Here is a 19,526-nt window from a genome sequence, read left to right on the forward strand (position 1 = left end):
GCCTTTGCACCTCTGATTTATGAATTCTCTCCCAATTTAGAAAATGGTCTATGCCTTTATTCTTACTAGCAAAATGCATGTCTCCACACTCTGCTACACTATATTCCGTCTGCCACTTCTCTGCCTACACTCCCAACCTGTCCAAGTCCTTCCGCTTTCTATGCACTACCTGCCCCTCCACCTATCTTTGCATCATCTGCAAACTTGACCACAAAGCCTTCAATCCCCTCAGCCAAATCATTAATATACAATGTGAAGAGTAGTGGCCCCAGGAGCTCTACTTGTAACTAGCAGCCAACCAGAAAAAGGCCCCTTTTTTGGCACTCTTTGCATTCTGCCATCCAGCCAACATGCTATCCATGCTAGTATCTGCCCTTTGATACCATGGGCTCTCATCTGCCTTAGCAGCTTCACGTGTGGCATCTTATCAAAGGCTTTCTGAAAATCCAGGCAAATAACATCCACTGACTCTCCTTTGTCTGTCCTGCTATTTCCTGAAAGAATTGCAACGGATTTGTCAGGCAAGATCTCCCCTTCACAAAACCATGCTGACTTTGGCCTATTTTATCGTGTCCTTCTAAGTACTCGGAAACCTCATCCTTTATAATGGACACTAAAATCTTACCAACCACTGAAATCAGCCTAGAGTTTCCACTCTTCTGCTTTACTCCTTTCTTGTACAGTGGGGTAATATTTTCAATTTTTGTCTGGAACCACTCCCGACTAGTGATTCTTGAAAGATCACTACTTATGCCTCCATAACCTCTTTCAGAACCCTGGGGTGCAGTCCATTCAGTCCAGATGACTTATCCACCTTCAGACCTTTCAGCTTCCCAAGCATCTTTTCCTTGGTGATAGCCACTCCACTAACTTCCGCCCCCTGACTCTTGAATTTCAGGCACGTTGCTGATGTTTTCTACTGTGAAGACTGATGCAAAAAAAGTTATTCAACTCCTCTGCCATTTCTTTATTCCCCATTATCACCTCTCAGCATCATTTTCCAGCAGTCCAGGTCTTGTCTCTTTCTTACTCTTTATATATCTGAAGAAACTCTTGCTATCCTCTTATATTATTGGGTAGCTTACTTTCATATTTCAACTTTTCTCCCTGTATTGCCTCTTTAGTTATTTTTTGTTGTTTTTTAAAAGCTTCCCAATCCTCAAGCTTCCCACTAATCTTTGCAAAGTTGCAGGTTGAATCTCATCATATTATTGTCATTACCTCCAAGCGGTTCCTTTACTCTGAGCTACCTTATCAAATCCGGTTCATCACACAACACAAAATCCAGAATTGCCTTTTTCCTGGAAGGCTCCATTACAAGCTGCTCTAAGAAACCATCTCGGAGGCACTCTACAAATTCCCTTTCTTAGGATTCAGTACCAACCTGATTTTCCCCAGTCTACCTGCATATTGAAATCCCCCATGACCACCATAACATTGTCAGTAACATTGCCTTTCCTGCATGCTGATTGCATCTCCTGATGTAACGTACGAAATCCTGGCTACTGTTTTGGGGCCTGTAAATAACTCTCATTAGAGTCTTTTTATCCTTGCAGTTTCTCAGCTCTACCCACAATGACTGCTGATTGTTAATAGAATTTGCTGATCCTACGTCACCCCTTGCTAGGGTCCTAATTTTATTCCTTACCAGCGGAAGGAATACCTGCCTGCCATTCCGATAGGATGTATAACCTTGAATATTCAGCTCCAATCCTCTTGCAGGCACGTCTCTGTAATGCCCGCAACATCATATCTATCAATTACTAATTGTTCCTTGTAGTACGTGCATTCAAATATAACACCTTTAATTCGGAGGTTCCCACCTCTCCTCGCACATCGGTCTCGATTTTGCCTGACTTTACTCTCTTATCCCTTCTAGTTTTTGTGGGGAACTAAGCTAAACGTTCCTGTCTCCTGTTATAATTGTTCTCCCTTGTTCTCCTGAAAGATAAGTTATGAGGTTACGATAAAGGGTGAGGCAGGGAACCCAGCCTAGATTTTTAAAAAACTGTTTTGTGAAATGCTGAACCTATATTTCTCTGGAGTTGCAGTAACACGTCCATTTTTGTTTTTGCAGTGGGCAACAGTCACTTTCCATCTTCCTCATCATACTCTGAAGTCAGTTGCTAATGCCATTGTAAATGAATTGAAAAAGACCAATCATAATATTTCTGCCCTGTCTGTAGCCTCATCTGTAATGGATAGGCTCTCCTACCTCTTGCCGTGCGCACGGCCTGAACTTGGTGTGGGTCCTGGTCGCTCAGTAGACAGGTATGAGTTGGTGCACAGATGTTCAACTGGAACCAAGTTAATGTTAAACTTGCTTTATTTTATCTCTTTTTGCACAATAAATTGGAAATTAATATTTAAAGAAACAACTTTTTATCTATAGTGTTTTGTAATTGCCATTGTAATGCATTTGGCACAATTTATCATACCAGTGCAACTGGGTTTGGGATGGTCGATTGATTTTTAAAAAATATATACAGATTAGGGGATCTTGAACATCTTTGCATCATGATGGTTGTATATCATTATGGATGACTGAATAATGGGTAAATGACAACTCGTAGTTTTGTTAATTCACAGCAACATGTTTATTGTTGTTTAGGTTATTGTCAGGTGAAAAGCTTTAGTAATATGCCCTTAATGTTCTCAGAGCTTAACCTGATATAGCCACAATGTAGATCTTTTATCTGCCATAACAGGAATTAAATCATGATTTATTAAGACCAAGTTGCTCAAAAACTTTCTTTATATTTAAAAAGTGTACAGATTTGTTGTGTTATATGTCCAGACAATAATTTGTCTTGTCAAAGTTTTTGCACATTAATTAACTTTCTGTTGCTGGGTTTAAGGTAAAAAAGTGAGCTTACATGTTCAGGCCATCATCAGCTTTGGTTATTTTGCCAATTCTATAATGAGCAAAATGTTCCCAGACAACAGCTCAGTGTTCAACACAATCATTCCCTCCAAACTGGTCATCCAACTCATAGAAGTGGGCCTCTGCGCTTCCCTCTGCAACTGGATCCTCTACTTCAACAGATCAGAATCTGTATGAATTGGCAGCAACACTTTCCCCTCTATAACCATCAGCCCGGGAGCACCTCCAGACTGTTCTCAGCCCCCTGCTCCACTCCATATACTCATAACTGTGTAGCCAGACACAGTTCCACCTCCAGCTTCAAACTTGCCAACACCACTGGTGTTGGATAAATTACAGATGATGAGTCAGAGTATTGAAGGGAGATTGATTGACTGGCCAAATGGTGCCAGAACAACCACCTTGCTCTCACGTCAGTGAAACCAAGGAAATGATTATGGACTTTGGAAGAGGACGGTTGAGTGTGGTGGAGAGTGGTGGAGAGATTCAAAAACTTAATTCCCGGGCATGCACATTGATGCAATCATAAAGAAAGCCCATCAATGCTCCTGCTTGGAAGAATGAGATTCAGAATGTCAACAATACCTTCTTGAACTTCTACAGGTGTACAGTAGAGAGCATACTGACTGGCCATACTGTAGAGTACACTGCAGTCCAGCTCGGGTCCTGACCTCCCCTCCAACTGAGAGATCTACAGCAGTCGCTGCATCAAAAAGGCAGCCATCATCATCAGGGACCCACACTGCCCTGGCACCACTCTTATTTCACTCCTGCCATCAGGAAGTAATTATAAGAGCCCGAGAACGCTACCGTCTAGGTTCAGGAACAGCTTCTTACCTTCAACCATCAGGATATTAAACACTACAAATAAAGTCCAAACTACATAGACTTGGGGCATTGCCTATATCTTTGCACTATTATTACTTATTATGGTGTTTAAACATAGAAAATAGGTACAGGAGGAGGTTATTCGGCTCTTCGAGCCAGCACCGCCATTCATTGTGATCATGGCTGATCATCCACAATCAATAACCCGTGCCTGCTTTCTCCCCATATCCCTTGATTCCACTAGCCCCTAGAGCTCTTTCTACCTCTCTTAAATCCATCCAGTGATTTGGCCTCCACTGCCCTCTGTGGCAAATAATTCCACAAATTCACAACTCTGGGTGAAAAAGTTCCTTCTCACCTCAGTTTTAAATGGCCTCCCCTTTATTCTAAGACTGTGGCCCCTGGTTCTGGACTCGCCCAACATTGGGAACATTTTTCCTGCATCTAGCTTGTCCAGTCCTTTTATAATTTTATATGTCTCTATAAGATCCCCCCACATCCTTCTAAACTCCAGTCAATACAAGCCTAGTCTTTTCAATCTTTCTTCATATTATAGTCCCACCATCCCAGTGATCAATCTCGTGAACCTGCGCTGCACTGCCTCAATTACAAGGATGTCCTTCCTCAAATTAGGAGACCAAAATTGTACACAATACTCCAGATGTGGTCTTACCAAGGCCCGATACAACTGCAGAAGAACCTCTTTACTCCTATACTGAAATCCTCTTGTTATGAAGGCCAACATGCCATTAGCTTTCTTCACTGCCTGCTGCACCTGCATGCCAACTTTCAATGACTGGTGTGCAAGAACACCCAGGTCTCGCTGCACTTCCCCCTTACCTAACTTGACACCATTGAGATAATAATCTGCCTCCTTGTTTTAGCCACCAAAGTGGATAACCTCACATTTATCTATATTATACTGCATCTGCCACGCATCTGCCCACTCACTCAACCTGTCCAGGTCACCCTGCAACCTCCTAACATCCTCTTCAGAGTTCACACTGCCACCCAGCTTTGTGTCATCCGCAAACTTGCTAGTGTTACTCCTAATTCCATCGTCCAAATCATTAATATATATGGTAAACAGTTGCGGCCCCAACACCGAGCCTTGCAGCACTCCACTCGCCACTGCCTGCCATTTTGAAAAGGACCCGTTTACTCCTACTCCTTGCTTCCTGTCTGCCAACCAATTTTCTATCCATGTCAACACCCTACTCCCAATACCATGTGCTCTAATTTTGCTCACCAATCTCCTATGTGGGCTTTCTGAAAGTCTAGATACACTACATCCACTGGCTCCCCTTCATCCATTTTACTTGTCACATCCGCAATAAATTCCAGAATATTAGTCAAGCATGATTACCCTTTCATAAATCCATGCTGACCTGGACTTATCCTTTTACTGCTATCCAAATGCACCGTTATTACCTCTTTAATAATTGACTGCAGCATCTTCCCCACCACCGATGTCAGGCTAACTGGTTTGTAATTCCCTGTTTTCTCTCTCACTCCTTTCTTGAAAAGTGGGATAACATTAGCTATCCTCCAATCCACAGGAACTGATCCTGAATCTATTGAACATTGGAAAATGATCACCAATGCGTCCACTATTTCCAGAGCCACCTCCCTGAGTACCCTGGGTTGCAGACCATCAGGCCCGGGGGATTTATTAACCTTCAGTTCCATTAGTCTACCCAATACTATTTCTCGCCTAATGCAAATTTATTTCAGTTCCTCTACCCCCTCAATATCCTCTAGTACATCTGGGAGATTGTTTGTGTCTTCCTTAGTGAAGACAGATCCAAAGTACCTGTTCAACTCTTCTGCCATTTCATTGTTACCCATAATAATTTCACCCGTGTCTGCCTTCAAGGGACCCACATTTGACTTTGCTACCTTTTTTCTCTTAACATATCTAAAGAAGCTTTTACTGTCCTTTATATTCTTGGCTAGCTTCCCCTCGTACTTCATCTTTTCAGCCCGTATTGCCCGTTTTGTTACCTTCTGTTGTCCTATGAAAGTTTCCCAATCCTCTGCCTTCCCGCTACACTTTGCTGTGTTATACATCTTTTCTTTTAGTTTTATTCCATCCCTAACTTCTCTTGTCAGCCACAGTTGCGTCCTACTCCCCTTAGAATCTTTCTTCCCGTTTGGAATGAAATGATCCTGTGTCTTCCGGATTATGCCCAGAAATTCCTGCCATTGCTGTTCCACCGTCATTCCTGCTAGGATCCATTTCTAGTTGACCTTGGTGAGCTCCTCTCTCATGCCTTCACCATCCCCTTTGTTCAACTGCAACATTGACACTTCCGATTTAACCTTCTCCCTCTCAAATTGCAGATTAAAACTAATCATATTATGATCACTACCTCCAAGTGGTTCCTTTACCTCGAGTTCTCTTATCAAATCTGGTTCATTGGACAACACTAAATCCAGAATTGCCGTTTCTCTGGTCGGCTCCAGTACAAGCTGCTCTAAGAATCCATCTCGGAGGCACTCTACAATCTTTCTTGGGGTCCAGAACCAACCTGATTTTCCCAGTCTACCTGCATAATGAGGTACCCCATCACCACAGTGGCATTACCTTTGTTACATGCTAGCTTTAACTCCTGCTGCAACTTACACCCTACATCCGGGCTACTGTTTGGGGGTCTGTAGATAACTCCAATTAGTGTCTTCTTACCTTTAGAATTCCTCAACTCTATCCACAGTGACTCTACCTCGTCAGTCCCTATGTCACCCCTCGCAAGGGACTGAATTTTGTCCCTCACCAACAGAGCTACCCCACTGCCTCTGCCCACCTACCTGTCCTTTCTATAGCATATTAAGAATATTAAGTTCCCAGGCCTGATCCTCCTGCATCCACTTCTCTAATCCCCACAATGTCATATCTACCAACCTCTAACTGAGCCTCAAGCTCATCTAATTTACTTCTTGTACTTCGCGCTTTCATATACAATACTTTTAATTCCTTACTCATCTCACCTTTCACATCAATTCCTATTACACTTGGCCATACTCTCCTATTCCTTTGTGAGCTTTCTTTCTCATTAATTCTGGGGTCGTTAACTATCCCTTTACTCTCTTTCCCTTTAACTCCATTCTTGACTATCCCATTTGATATCCCCCCCCCCCCCCCGCCCCGCCCTATTTAGTTTAAACCCACCCGTGTAGCAGTGGCAAACCTGCCTGCCAGAATGCTGGTCCCCCACCTGTTAAGGTGCAATCCGTCCCTTTTGTACAATTCCCCCTTACCCCAAAACAGATCCCAGTGGTCTAAGAATTTAAATCCCTTCCCCCTGCACCAGCTCCTCAGCCACACATTCATGTCCCATATGTCCCTGTTCCTGCCCTCACCAGCACGAGGAACTGGAAGCAAACTGGAAATAACCACCCTGGAGGTCTTGCTTTTCAGCATTTTTCCGAGCTCTCTAATGTCATGCTGCAGAATATCCATCCCCTTCTTCCCGACGTCGTTTGTGCCGACATGCACTACCACTTCCGGCTGTTCACCTTCTCCCTTGAGGATTTTCTGCAGTCTGTCCGTGTCATCCTGGATCCTGGCACCAGGGAGGCAGCACACCATTCTCGAATCCCACCTGTTGCCACAGAAACTCCTGTCCGTACCTCTCACAATGGAGTCCCCTACTACCACGGCGTTGCCTGACGTCGGCCTCTTTGGTTTTGGCTCAACAGTATGTTTTGTTTTGCAAACCAGTCTGCCGCTCAGTGTGGCAACGTCTTCTGCCCCGACAGCTTCCAAGTGGGTGAACTTGTTCTCAAGAGGTACACTTGCACTCCAAGTTTCCCTCCCTTTCTCACTGTCACCCACCTTCTCTCTTCCAGTACCTTCGGTGTAACAATATCACTGTAGGACTTGTCCAGGAACGACTTAGTTTCTCGGACAGACCCAAGGTCATCCACTTGCTTCTCCAGTTCCCCAACACGGTCCTTCAGGAGCTGAACCTGGATACACTTCTCACACTTGTAGCAGCCAGAGGCACCAGCAGTGTCCCTGACCTCCCACATCCTGCAAACATCACATTGAATCAGCTTGCTTGACATTTCCATCTTGCGTCTCACCCTCTCCAACGTTTGGTGTGGCCTCCTCCCTCAGCCTCCTCGCCAAAGACTCGCACTGTTCTCGCAGGGCACTTCCCTTGAGCAAGCCTTGCTTATATCAGTTGCTAAATTGATTAATTGGCCAATTTACCAATCTTCTCATTTAATTGCTCAGCCAATCACACACACTCCTCACCTGCCTTCCTCTGACGAGCTTGAAGATACGTGCTGCTGCTTCTCCCGACTTTGACTGAAAGATTGTAACTCTTTTTTTTGGCGCTCTTTTTTTAAATGGACTTTTTCTCTGACTCACTCACACTTCCAGGCAATGCTTGTCCTCCCTGCTGCTTCTCCTGACTTTGACTGAAAGAGTATTATGTTTACATATCTGTTGTGCTGCTGCAAGTTAGAATTTCATTGTTCTGTTTCGGGACATCTAACACTCTTGTGTCGGTCCTAGTGTGGAAACAGGCCCTTCCGCCCAACTTACCCAGACCGGCCAACAAGTCCCATCTACACTAGTACCACCTGGTTTAATGTGGAAACAGGCCCTTCCACCCAACTAACCCAGACCGGCCAACAAGTCCCATCTACACTAGTACCACCTGGTTTAGTGTGGAAACAGGCCCTTCCACCCAACTTACCCAGACCGGCCAACATGTTCCATCTACACTAGTACCACCTGGTTTAGTGCGAATCCCCCTAAACCTGTCCTATCCATGTACCTGTCAAAATATTTATTAAATGTCCCAATACTTCCTGCCTCAACTACCTCCTCCGGAAGCTCGTTCTATACACCCACCATGCTTGACGAGAAAAAGTTACCCCTCACGTTCCTATTAAATCTTTTCTGCCTCACTTTAAGCCTATGTCCTCTTGTTCTCTATTGTGAAGACTCTCATTGTGACTCTATTGTGCAGACTCTCATGTGTCTGCCCAATTTATTCCTCTCATGATTTTGTACACCTCTATAACATCATCCCTTATTCTCCTGCATGCCAAGGAATAGTCCTAGCCTGCTCAGCCTCTCCCTTTAGCTCGGGCCCTCGAGGCCTGGCAACATCCTCGTAAATCTCTGCACCCGTTCCAGCTTGACAACATTTTTCCTGTACAATTATGCTTAAAACGGAACACAATACTCTAAATGCAGCCTCACTAACATCTTATACAACTGCAATATGACCTGCCAACTTCTGAAGGCCAATGTGCCTTTTGATCATCTTCTCTACCCGAGCTGCCGCTTTCAATGAACTATGTCCCTGTGCTCCTAGATCCTTGTGTCTTTCTCCATGGTAAAAACAGAGAAACACTCGTTGAGGACTTTACCAATCTCCTTGGCTCCACGGAGTTTACCGCTTTGATTCTCGAGGTGTCCCGCTCGCTCTCTCTGGTTACTCTTTCTCCCTTCGAACCCCTCACGCGCCTTAGCCTTGTGTAAGATCCCACTCCCTGCCAATCTAGTTTAAACTCACCCGCGTAGCATTAGTGAACCTGCCAGCCAGGATATTGGTCCCCCTTCAGTTAAGATGCAACCCATCCCTCTCGTATCTGTCATTTCTACCACAGAAGAGTTCCCAGTGATCTAGGAACCTGAATTCCTGTCTCCTGTACCAACTCCTCAGCCACACCTATCTTTCAGTTCTTACTCTCACTAGCATGTGCCACTGGAAGCAAGCCAGAGATAACTACCCAGGAAGTCCTGCTTTTCAGCCTTTTACCTAATTCCCTATACGCGTGCTGCAGGGCCTCCTTCCTCGTCCTACCTCTATCGTTTGTGCCAACATGCACAACACCTTCCTGCTGATCCCCCCTCCCTCTTGAAGATGTCAGAGACATCCTACACCCTGGCACCAGGGAGGCTGTGCACCATCCTGTAGTCTCGACTGCTGCCGCAGAATCCCCTGATGTCAACCTTCCATGTTCAGCCTCAACGCAAGGGTTGGTGACATAGCCCTGCCTGCTACTCAAACTTGGAAGTGTCGTCCGCCCCCACAGCATCCAAAAGGGTGTACCTGTATTGAAGAGGTACACTGGGGTCCCCTGCCCTCCACATTTATTCCCTTCCTCGTGGTCACTCACCTTCTCACTTCCTGGACCTTCGGTGTGCTGACCTCATTTCCCCGGATGGTCCAGAGGTCATCTAGCTGTTGCTCCAGTTCTCTAACACGGTCCTTCAGGAGCTGCACCTGGACACAATTCCCACAGGTGTAGTGCTCAGGGGTACCAGCAGTTTCCCTGACTTCCCACATCATGCAGGACACACTGCAACAACTTGCCTGCCATTACTACTGCTGCTAAATCAATAATTAAATAACGAGACTCACACAATAGATTAACATTGTCCAATCTGCTGCTGATAGCCTCCTCGTTGAAGACTCTTGAGCCAAAGACTCACACTTTACCTCCCCATAGCACTTCCCCTCTCACCCAACATGGCTGCTCTGTTTTATCTTGCCTTTTTACTTTACTACTTAATTAACTTATTTGATGCTGCAACCAGGTTGCCTTTATCATATCATATCATATATATACAGCCGGAAACAGGCCTTTTCGGCCCTCCAAGTCCGTGCCGCCCAGCGATCCCCTTACATTAACACTATCCTACACCCACTAGGGACAATTTTTTTTACATTAACCCAGCCAATTAACCTACATACCTGTACGTCTTTGGAGTGTGGGAGGAAACCGAAGATCTCGGAGAAAACCCACGCAGGTCACGGGGAGAACGTGCAAACTCCTTACAGTGCAGCACCCGTAGTCAGGATCGAACCTGAGTCTCCGGCGCTGCATTCGCTGTAAAGCAGCAACTCTACCGCTGCGCTACCGTGCCGCCTTAATCTGGTCTGCCTCTTACCTTCAGTTGTCCTGGCTAATTGTACACTGTTCAACCTCTTTTCAAACTGAAAGGAGAAAGACACAAACTGCTCACCTTTTAAGCACTGCTGCTTCTCACCTCTTCTGCTGACCTGTTCAACCTCTCCCGCTCTTCTCAAACTTGACTTGACTAAATTCCGTTAGCCATTCCTCAGTCCATTTGTCCAGCTGATGAAAATCCTGCTGTATTTTTTTGATAACCCAAATTCACAGACCAAGTCAAAAATTCACTTTGACCAAGTCAAAAATTCACTAACACTTTGGACTTTACAAAAAGACCAAAACACCCTGAGTTGATTAAGGTCCTGAATATGGAAGCTCGCTTTTTTATTCCACCTTCTGTTTGTTATTTTATCTTCTTTTCATAAACCCCATTTGCTGTTGAATGCTTTAATAAAACTGGATATGAAAAACATATTCTTAGAGCCTGAAAAGGTGATTTGGGTGAGCACTTTGCAGATAGATTGGAAAGAAAACAATTTATCTGGTACCCAACAAGTAACAGAACTTTAACATGCCAATTGCTAGTGGCACTCGAACAGTGCTTGAAGAAAATGCATATTACCTGTAAGACGTTGCAATACAAAACATTTCAACTCTCCATCTAGGTCACTAATGTATAGTGAAGCTAACAGACGAGAAACCTTCACCTCCTGGCCCCACGTAGGATACAGATGGGCACAACCTGATCCAATGGCTCAGGCAGGATTCTATCACCAAGTAAGCTATTCAATTTATTACCATAAAGTTTCCAGCCATTCTCTTTGATATTTGTAGAATATATATTAAAATGCCACAAATATAATCCATAGGGGATAAGAAGAAACATAAGTTTAATGAGGAAAGTACTTAATTTTTTATCTCTTACTGCTGCGTCAAACATTTGCTAAGTGTCTGATCTCATTTCATGATCTTTCTGCATGAAATATGCATTATGTTTCAAAAATGAGTTGTGAATGGAATTTGCATTAGCTTCTATGTTCCACTTCTAGTTCATGGCAAGTTACATGGTGGCATTGGAAGAATGAATGAATGAATAGGTTTATTGGCCAAGTATGTACACATACAAGGAATGTGCCTTGATGCTCCGCTCGCAAGTAACAACACGAACATGCAGTAAACAATTAATAAAGCATAAAACATTAAGAATACAACATTACAGTTTAAACATGTAAGTGAAATAAACCAGAGCAAAAAGAGACTACAGACTTTTGGTTATTGAGTAAAGCTACTACTCGCGGAAAAAAGCTGTTTTTATGTCTGGTTGTGACGGATTTGACAGTCCGGAGTCCAGAGGGAAGTGCTTCAAAGTTTGTGGCCAGGGTGAGAGGGGTCAGAGATGATCTTGCCCGCTCACTTCCTGGCCCTTGCAGTGTACAGTTCGTCAATGGGGGGAAGGTTGCAGCCAACAACCTTCTCAGCTGATCGAACAATTCGTTGCAGCCTCCGGATGTCGTGCTTGGTGGCTGAGCCAAACCAGACCATGATGGAGAAGGTGAGGACAGACTCAACGATGGCAGTGTAGAATTGGACCATCATTGCCTGGGGCAGATTGTGTTTCCTCAGCTGCCACAGGAAGTACATCCTCTGTTGGGCCTTTTTGACTGTGGAGTCGATGGTGGCTCCACATTTAAGGTCCTTGGATGTTGAGTATGAAATATTTTTCTAATGAGAAACTAAAAAATCATTGTTTCTTCATCCGGTGCCAACATCTTGCCAAGGTATAAAACATTCTTTCATTTTGTCTCAAACGTTTGACATCTGAAGCAAGTATTGCTCACTGAAAGAACTTGTGACCTGTGTTTTGTTTCTATTTAGCCAGCCTCTTCTGGGGATGACCGGGCAATGTGCTTTACGTGTAGTGTTTGCTTGGTATGCTGGGAGCCCACAGATGAACCTTGGTAAGTGGTTTGCGTCATTCCATTTGCTTATTACGAGGATAAAATTACGATGGTTAAAGTTATTCCAATATTTATAAAGCATTTCCATTCAAATCAGGCTCAGGCAGGATTCTATCATATGGCATCCTTAGAGTTACAGAGTAGGTGAATCGAGGACTAGGTTTATGGTGAAGGGGAAAAGATTTAATAGGAATCTGAAAGGTACCTTTTTCGCACAAAAGGTGGTGGGTGTATGGAACACGCTGCCAGAGGAGGAAGTTGAGGAAGGGACTATCCCAAGATTTAAGAAACAGTTAGACAGGTACATGGATAGGACAGGATTGGAAGGATATGTACCAAATGCGGGCAGGTGGAACTCGCATAGCTGGGGCATGTTGGCCAGTGTTGGCACGTTGGGCCGAAGGGCCTGTTTCCACACTGTTTCACTCTGACTCTGTGACTAAATGTTGTTAATAAGTTTGTAAGGATACCTCCATAAGGTGATACTAGGAAGAGGTAACAAGAACCAGACTGAACCAATTCACGGTGTAATATTTGCTAAGTCCCATGGCTAGATTTTAAATTATATAAAAGAAAAACGTAGATTTGTTTGTAACTAATATTTTTCATAGTAGCTTGATGTCCAGTTGCAGAATCTTTGTTGTTAATTGGAATATGGGCTGGAAATTGCTGCTGCAGTCTTAATAAATAAAATGCTTCTATTGAGCCAATTGAAACAAATTGATTAAGCTTCATAAAATAGAAATAAGTCTGCTTACAACTGTGCTTATTTGCAGTTGCATTCTTGACAATTTTTAATTTTTTTTCCTGTATGCAATGTAGGTCTGAGCATGAGCGACATTCTCCCAACTGTCCTTTTGTAAAAGGAGAACACACACAAAATGTGCCACTATCCATAACGTTGGCAACAAGTCCAGCACAGTTTCCCAGCATAGATGTCCCTGACCGAATAGCATGTGTTGGCTTTGGAAGCTTCCCCAATTTCCTAGCCGCTTCAACAAGGCGCGGCAAAATCTGTGTGTGGGACGTTTCTAAAATAATGAAGGTATTTTTAAAATTCCAAAATGTGACTTTCAGTGTGTGCTCCTGAGATTATTTTTAAATACTTTGCAGTCCAGCTGAAGAAAATGTAATTGGCTGTGGAGAAATGATTACCGATATACTACCTCTCTACCAATAACCAGTATGAAATTTTCCAATCCGGATTCCGCTCAAACCACTGTACTGAAACTGCGCTCCTCAAAATCACAAACGACATTCTCCTCTCCTCCGACGCTGGCAACCTCAACATCCTCATCCTACTTGACCTCAGCGCCGCCTTTGACACCATAAATCACTCATTCTCCTCACCCGACTTGAAATCTCCCTTAACATCACCGGCACAGCCCTATCCTGGTTCAAATCTTACCTCTCTGACAGACACCAGTTCATCTCCATTAACAACTGTAAATCCCCCACCGCTCCCCTCCCCCAAGGTGTCCCCCAAGGCTCAGTCCTTGGCCCCCTCCTCTTCATCCTCTACCTGTTCCCCCTTGGTCAATTAATCCGCCGTCATGGTCTCAACTTCCACTGCTTCGCCGATGATATCCAGCTCCTCATCTCCACCAAGTCAATCTTCCCCCACCACACACTCTACACTGACAAACTGCATCGCTGAAATAAAATCTTGGCTTCAATCAAATTTCCTCAAACTCAATTGCAACAAATCTGAAATCATCATCATTGGTCCAAAAACGCTCACCAAATCCACCCAAAACTTCATCCTCAACATTGATGGTCTCCCAGTATCCACCTCCCCTCACATCCGGAATATTGGAATCATCTTTGATCAAACCCTCTCCTTCGACAAACACATCAAACACATCACAAAGACAGCCTTCTTCCACCTCAAAAACATTGCCCGTCTCCGTCCATCCCTCTCCTCCACAGCTGCAGAAACCCTCATCCACGCCTTCATCACCTCCCGTCTGGACTACTGCAACAGCCTCCTCTATGGCGCACCCTCAAAAATCATCAGTAAATTTCAATACATTCAAAACTCCGCGGCCCGTCTACTCACCCACACCCCGATCCGTGACCATATCATCCCCGTCCTTTACAAACTCCACTGGCTCCCCATCCCCCAGAGAATCCAGTACAAAATCCTCCTCATAACCTACAAAGCCCTCCATAACCTGGCCCCATCCTACCTGACTGACCTCCTCCACAGGCACACTCCCACCTGCACCCTCCGCTCTGCTGCTGCCAATCTCCTATCCCCCCACATCCGGACCAAACTCAGATCCTGGGGGGACAGGGCTTTCTCCATCGCTGCTCCCACCCTATGGAACTCACTACCCCAAACCGTTAGAGACTCCTCCACACTCACCACATTCAAAACATCGCTGAAGTCTCACCTGTTCAGTACTGCCTTCAACCACTGAAGGTCACCTCACCTTCTGTCTCCTTTCTCTGTTCGTTTACTTATTTACTTATTTATCTATTTATCTATTTATTCATTTCCCTATGTTCTCTAAATCTCTGTAAAGCGTCTTTGAGTATATGAAAAGCGCTATATAAATAAAATGCATTATTATTGTAAAACCAGATAGGATGTCAGTATTCTTTGAACGGTATGTGTATTGAGAATTTGAGAATCCATTTCAGAAAATTATTTGCCCATCAATTCTCTTGATTCTTTTGTCTACACTTATGGTAATTGGCTGCTGATAAATTGCCCTTTAATTTCTTTCCCACGACAATTTTTACTTCTGTATTACTTTATCTTTATGACTCTATAAGTGAGTTCTTCATGTAACTTCATGTGGTGTTATCATAGCGTCTCTTTTGTGCCACTCTCATGACTAATTGGTCACAGACCACCCAGGATCTAAATCTGAATCTGAAATGGAAACGGAACGGATTGTATTGAATAGGGGTAGGTCTGGATGTTGGGGGAAGGTACTTAATTGGGCCAGGGTAGATTACAATGCCATTAGGCAGGAGTTAAGGAGAGGAGATTGAAAGCAGTTGCTATTGGGCAAGTCCACAGATTACCTGTGGCAGTCGTTTGAAGGCCTGCTGATCAAAGTGCAGGATAGGGAACCGTGGATGACTAAGGAGGTTGTAAACTTGGGTCAGGAAGAAAAAGGAAGCGAATGTCAGCTTTAAGAAGGTGGCATCAGATAAGGCTTATGAAGAATATATAGCGAAGAGGAAAGAACTCAAGCGGGCGAATAGAAGTGCCAAACGTAGCCAGCAAATGTCATTGCTGAGTCGGATTAAGGGAAATCCCAAGGCTTTCTATACGTATGTTAAAAATAAGGGGGTGACCTGGGAGAAGGTAGGACTGTTCAAAGATAAAGGAGGGAATCTATGCTTGGAGTTGGAGGATGTAGGTGAGGTAACAAATTAGTACTTTGCATTTGTTTTCACCTAGGAGAGGAATTGGAGTTCAGTGAGATCAGTGTGGAGAATACCAATATCCTAGGGGTGTTTAAGACCAAGAAGGAGGTGGTGCTGAGGCTCTTTAAAAGAACATTAAGGTGGATAAGGCCCAAGGCCTAATGGGATTTATCCCAGGTTATTGAGAGAAGCAAGAGAGGAGATTGCAAGGGCCCTGACAAGGATCTTTGCTTCTTCTCTAGCCACAGGCAAGGACCAAAGGACTGGAGTGAGACTAATGTTGTTTGTTTAAGAAGGGAAGTAGAGAGAATCCAGGAAACTATAGGTCAGTGTGCCTTGCCTCAGTGGTAGGAAAACTATTGGAGAGAATTCTTCGAGATAGGATTTACTTTCATCAGGAAGAGAATTGGCTAATTAGGGATAGCCAGCATTGTTTTGTCTGCAGCAGATCACGGTGGTGCAGCGGTAGAGTTGCCTTACAGCGAATGCAGCGCCAGAGACCCAGGTTCCATCCTGACTACGGGAGCTGTCTGTTCTCACCGTGACCTGCGTGGGTTTTCTCCGAGATCTTCGGTTTCCTCCCACACTCCAAAGACGTACAGGTTTGTAGGTTAATTGGCTTGGTAAATATAAAAATTGCCCCTAGTGTGTGTAGGATGGTGTTAATGTGCGGGGATCGCTGGTCGGCACAGACCCAGTGGGCTGAAGGGCCTGTTTCCGTGCTGTATCTCTAAACTAAACAGATTGTGTCTTACAAACTTGATTGAGTTTTTTATTAGGTGATGAATAAGATTGATGAAAGTCGGGGGGTGGACGTTGTATGCATGGATTTTAGTAAGGCTTTTGATAAGGTCCCTCGTGATAGCCTGATCCAGAAGATTAAGATGTACGGGATTTTAAATGACTTGGTCGTATGAATTCTGAACTGGCTTATTCATAGAAGACAGAGTTGTGGAAGATACATATTCTAGTTGGAGGTCTGACCAGTGGGTTCCTCAGGGATCTGTGCTGGGACCTCTGCTGTTTGTGATCTGTATAAATGACTTGGATGTCAATGTAAATGGGTTGGTGAGTAAATTTGTTGATTACACCAAAATTGGAGGCGTTGCAGACAGTGAGGAACACTGTCAGAAACACCGGTGGGATATAGATACCTGTAGATAAATGGCAGGTGCCATTTAAACCAAGCAAGTACGAGGTGTAGAACTTTGGGAGGTTGCATGTAAGGAGAGAGCATACAGTTAAAGGATTGACCCACAACAACATTGATGTGTCGAGGGATCTTTGAATCCAAGTTCATATCTCACGGAAAGTGGCAGCACAAGCAGATAGTGTGGGACGAAACCAAAAATCTCGGAGAAAACCCACGTGGTCATGGGGAGAACGTACAAACTCCGTACAGACAGTTGGGATCGAACCCAGGTCTCTAGCACTGCAAGCGCTGTAAGGCAGCAACTCTACTGTTGCGCCACCGTAGGACTATGGTTTAGCTGCACTTGGAGTATTATGTGCAGTTCTGGTCGCCTCATTAATGGAAAGATGTGGAGGATTTGGAGAGGGTGCATAGGAGGCTTACCAGATGCTGTCTGGGTTAGAGGGTTTCAGCTACAGGGAAAGGTTGGTAGACTTGGTTATTTTCTCTGAAACGTTGGAGGTGAAGGGAGACTTGATAGAAGTGTATATAAAGTTGTGAGAGGCACAGATAAGGTAGACAGTCTGAACTTTGTTTGCCAGGTTGGACATGTCTAACACTAGAGGGGGAGGGCATGGCTAAAAGGTGAGAAGGTGCGGTGGTGGAGGGGGTGACGAAATTTGGAAGAGTGGCGGTGCAGGACAAAACCTGGCAAGTAATATACAGGCAAGGGGGGGTTTTGATAGGAAAATGGTTGGACAAAGGCCAGACATTAAAAGACAGGCCGGCACGGTGGCGTAGCTGTAGAGCTACTGCCTTACAGTCCGAAGGGTCGACACCCTTCTTCTACCTGAAACACCATCCATTCCTTTACCCCAGAGATGCTGTTGGACCCGCTGAGTTAAATCTTCGGTTTAAATCAGCATCTGCCGTTCCTTCCTACAGCTTTATAGGTCTTTAGTCAGCTGCATTTAGAGTATTGTGTTTATTTTGTGCATTTGTGTGTTATTGTGCATTTAGAGATGCAAGAACAATAGTTTCCCTGCCCCACCAGCCCCTGCATCTAACACATCATTCTCTGACATTGCCAACACCTTCACCCTGATTCTGCTACTCGTCACATTTTCCCATCCTCACCCTTTTCTGTTCTCTGCAGAGACTGCTCCCTTCATAGCTCATTCGTCCCTTCCCACTCACACCACCCCACCTCCCCAGGTACTTTCCCCTGCAAACGCAGGAGATATAACACCTGTTCCATACCTATTCCCTCACCTCCATCCAATTACGGCAGCAGTCTTTCCATGTGACAGAGATTCACATGCACCTCTTGGACTTGAGTTATGGACTTGAACACCAAGCTCTCTCTGTACATCAATGCCATTAAGGATCATGCCATTATTTGTATATTTTCCCTTACATTTGACCTCCACCTTGCACTTGCTCGGATTAAACTCCATCCGCCATTTCTGTGGCTGATCTATATCTCGCTGTACACTTTGACAACTTTACCTTCAGTCTGTGACCCTAGCAATCTTGTTGTGATTTGCAAACCTGTCTGTTTACGTCCAAGTCATTTGGATATATATCGCAAAGAGTAGTGGTCCCTGCACAGATTTCCATGGAACTCCACTGGTTACAGACCTCCAGCCTGAATGTTGTCCTTCCAGCAATATCCTCTGTTTTCTTTCAGTAAGCCAGTTCTGAATCTGTGGCCAAGTTACTCTTGGTCCCGTTCATCTTAATTTTCTAGATCAGCCCACCAGGGGGGCCTTTATCACTTGCCAGGTAGCCAACATCCACCACCCTACTGTTATCCACCACCTTTGTCACCTTCTCAAAAAACTCAGTCATGTTAGTAAGATATTACCTGCTGAATACAAAACCATGACAACTGTCCCTAATTAACCCATTCTCTTCTAAGTGGGAGTAAATCCTATCCTGAAGAATCCTCTTCAATAGTTTACCTACCACTGACATGAGGCTCATAATTCCCTGGATTTTCTCTTACTTAAATAAAAGAACATTAGTTAATCGCCAGTCATAGAAACATAGAAAATAGGTGCAGGAGGAGGCCATTTGGCCCTTACTGATCATGCACAATCAGTAACCCGTGCCTGTCTTCTCCCCATACCCCTTGATTGCGCTAGCCTTTAAAGCTCTATCTAACTCTCTGAAGTGCGTGGGACTCTCGGGCAGGCGAGGCCTGCGGAATCAGCGATAATTTCCAGACGCTTTGAAGATGTGTATTACAGAAATGAGTTGCTTAAAGCTTAAATAAAGTTTACGTAAATTGGAATTCTCATTTGCCTCACAACAATTTAAGCAACTCAATCTCAGACGTTAAGCAGTGTGACATCGAGATGGAGAAACTATTGAAATCACAACGCTTGGATCTGGATCCCAACTCACCTACTGCAGCAAAGAAATGGAAGCACTGGCATCGTACACTAAATAACTT

General features: G+C 44.4%; 1 protein-coding gene across 6 annotated transcripts in view; it reads left to right on the top strand.

Moving 5' to 3' along the window:
• birc6 (baculoviral IAP repeat containing 6) overlaps window positions 1-19,526 on the top strand; it is a 356,853-nt gene that overhangs the window by 47,976 nt on the left and 289,351 nt on the right. For all 6 annotated transcript variants that reach the window (XM_078404650.1, XM_078404651.1, XM_078404652.1 and 3 more), the window contains exons 4-7: window positions 2,078-2,271; window positions 11,260-11,371; window positions 12,470-12,552; window positions 13,375-13,597. In XM_078404650.1, coding sequence (XP_078260776.1) covers window positions 2,078-2,271; window positions 11,260-11,371; window positions 12,470-12,552; window positions 13,375-13,597 — 612 coding nt within the window. The remainder of the gene's footprint in view (window positions 1-2,077; window positions 2,272-11,259; window positions 11,372-12,469; window positions 12,553-13,374; window positions 13,598-19,526) is intronic.

The sequence above is a fragment of the Rhinoraja longicauda genome, chromosome 9 (assembly GCF_053455715.1).
Source record: "Rhinoraja longicauda isolate Sanriku21f chromosome 9, sRhiLon1.1, whole genome shotgun sequence".
Classification (NCBI taxonomy): domain Eukaryota; kingdom Metazoa; phylum Chordata; class Chondrichthyes; order Rajiformes; family Arhynchobatidae; genus Rhinoraja; species Rhinoraja longicauda.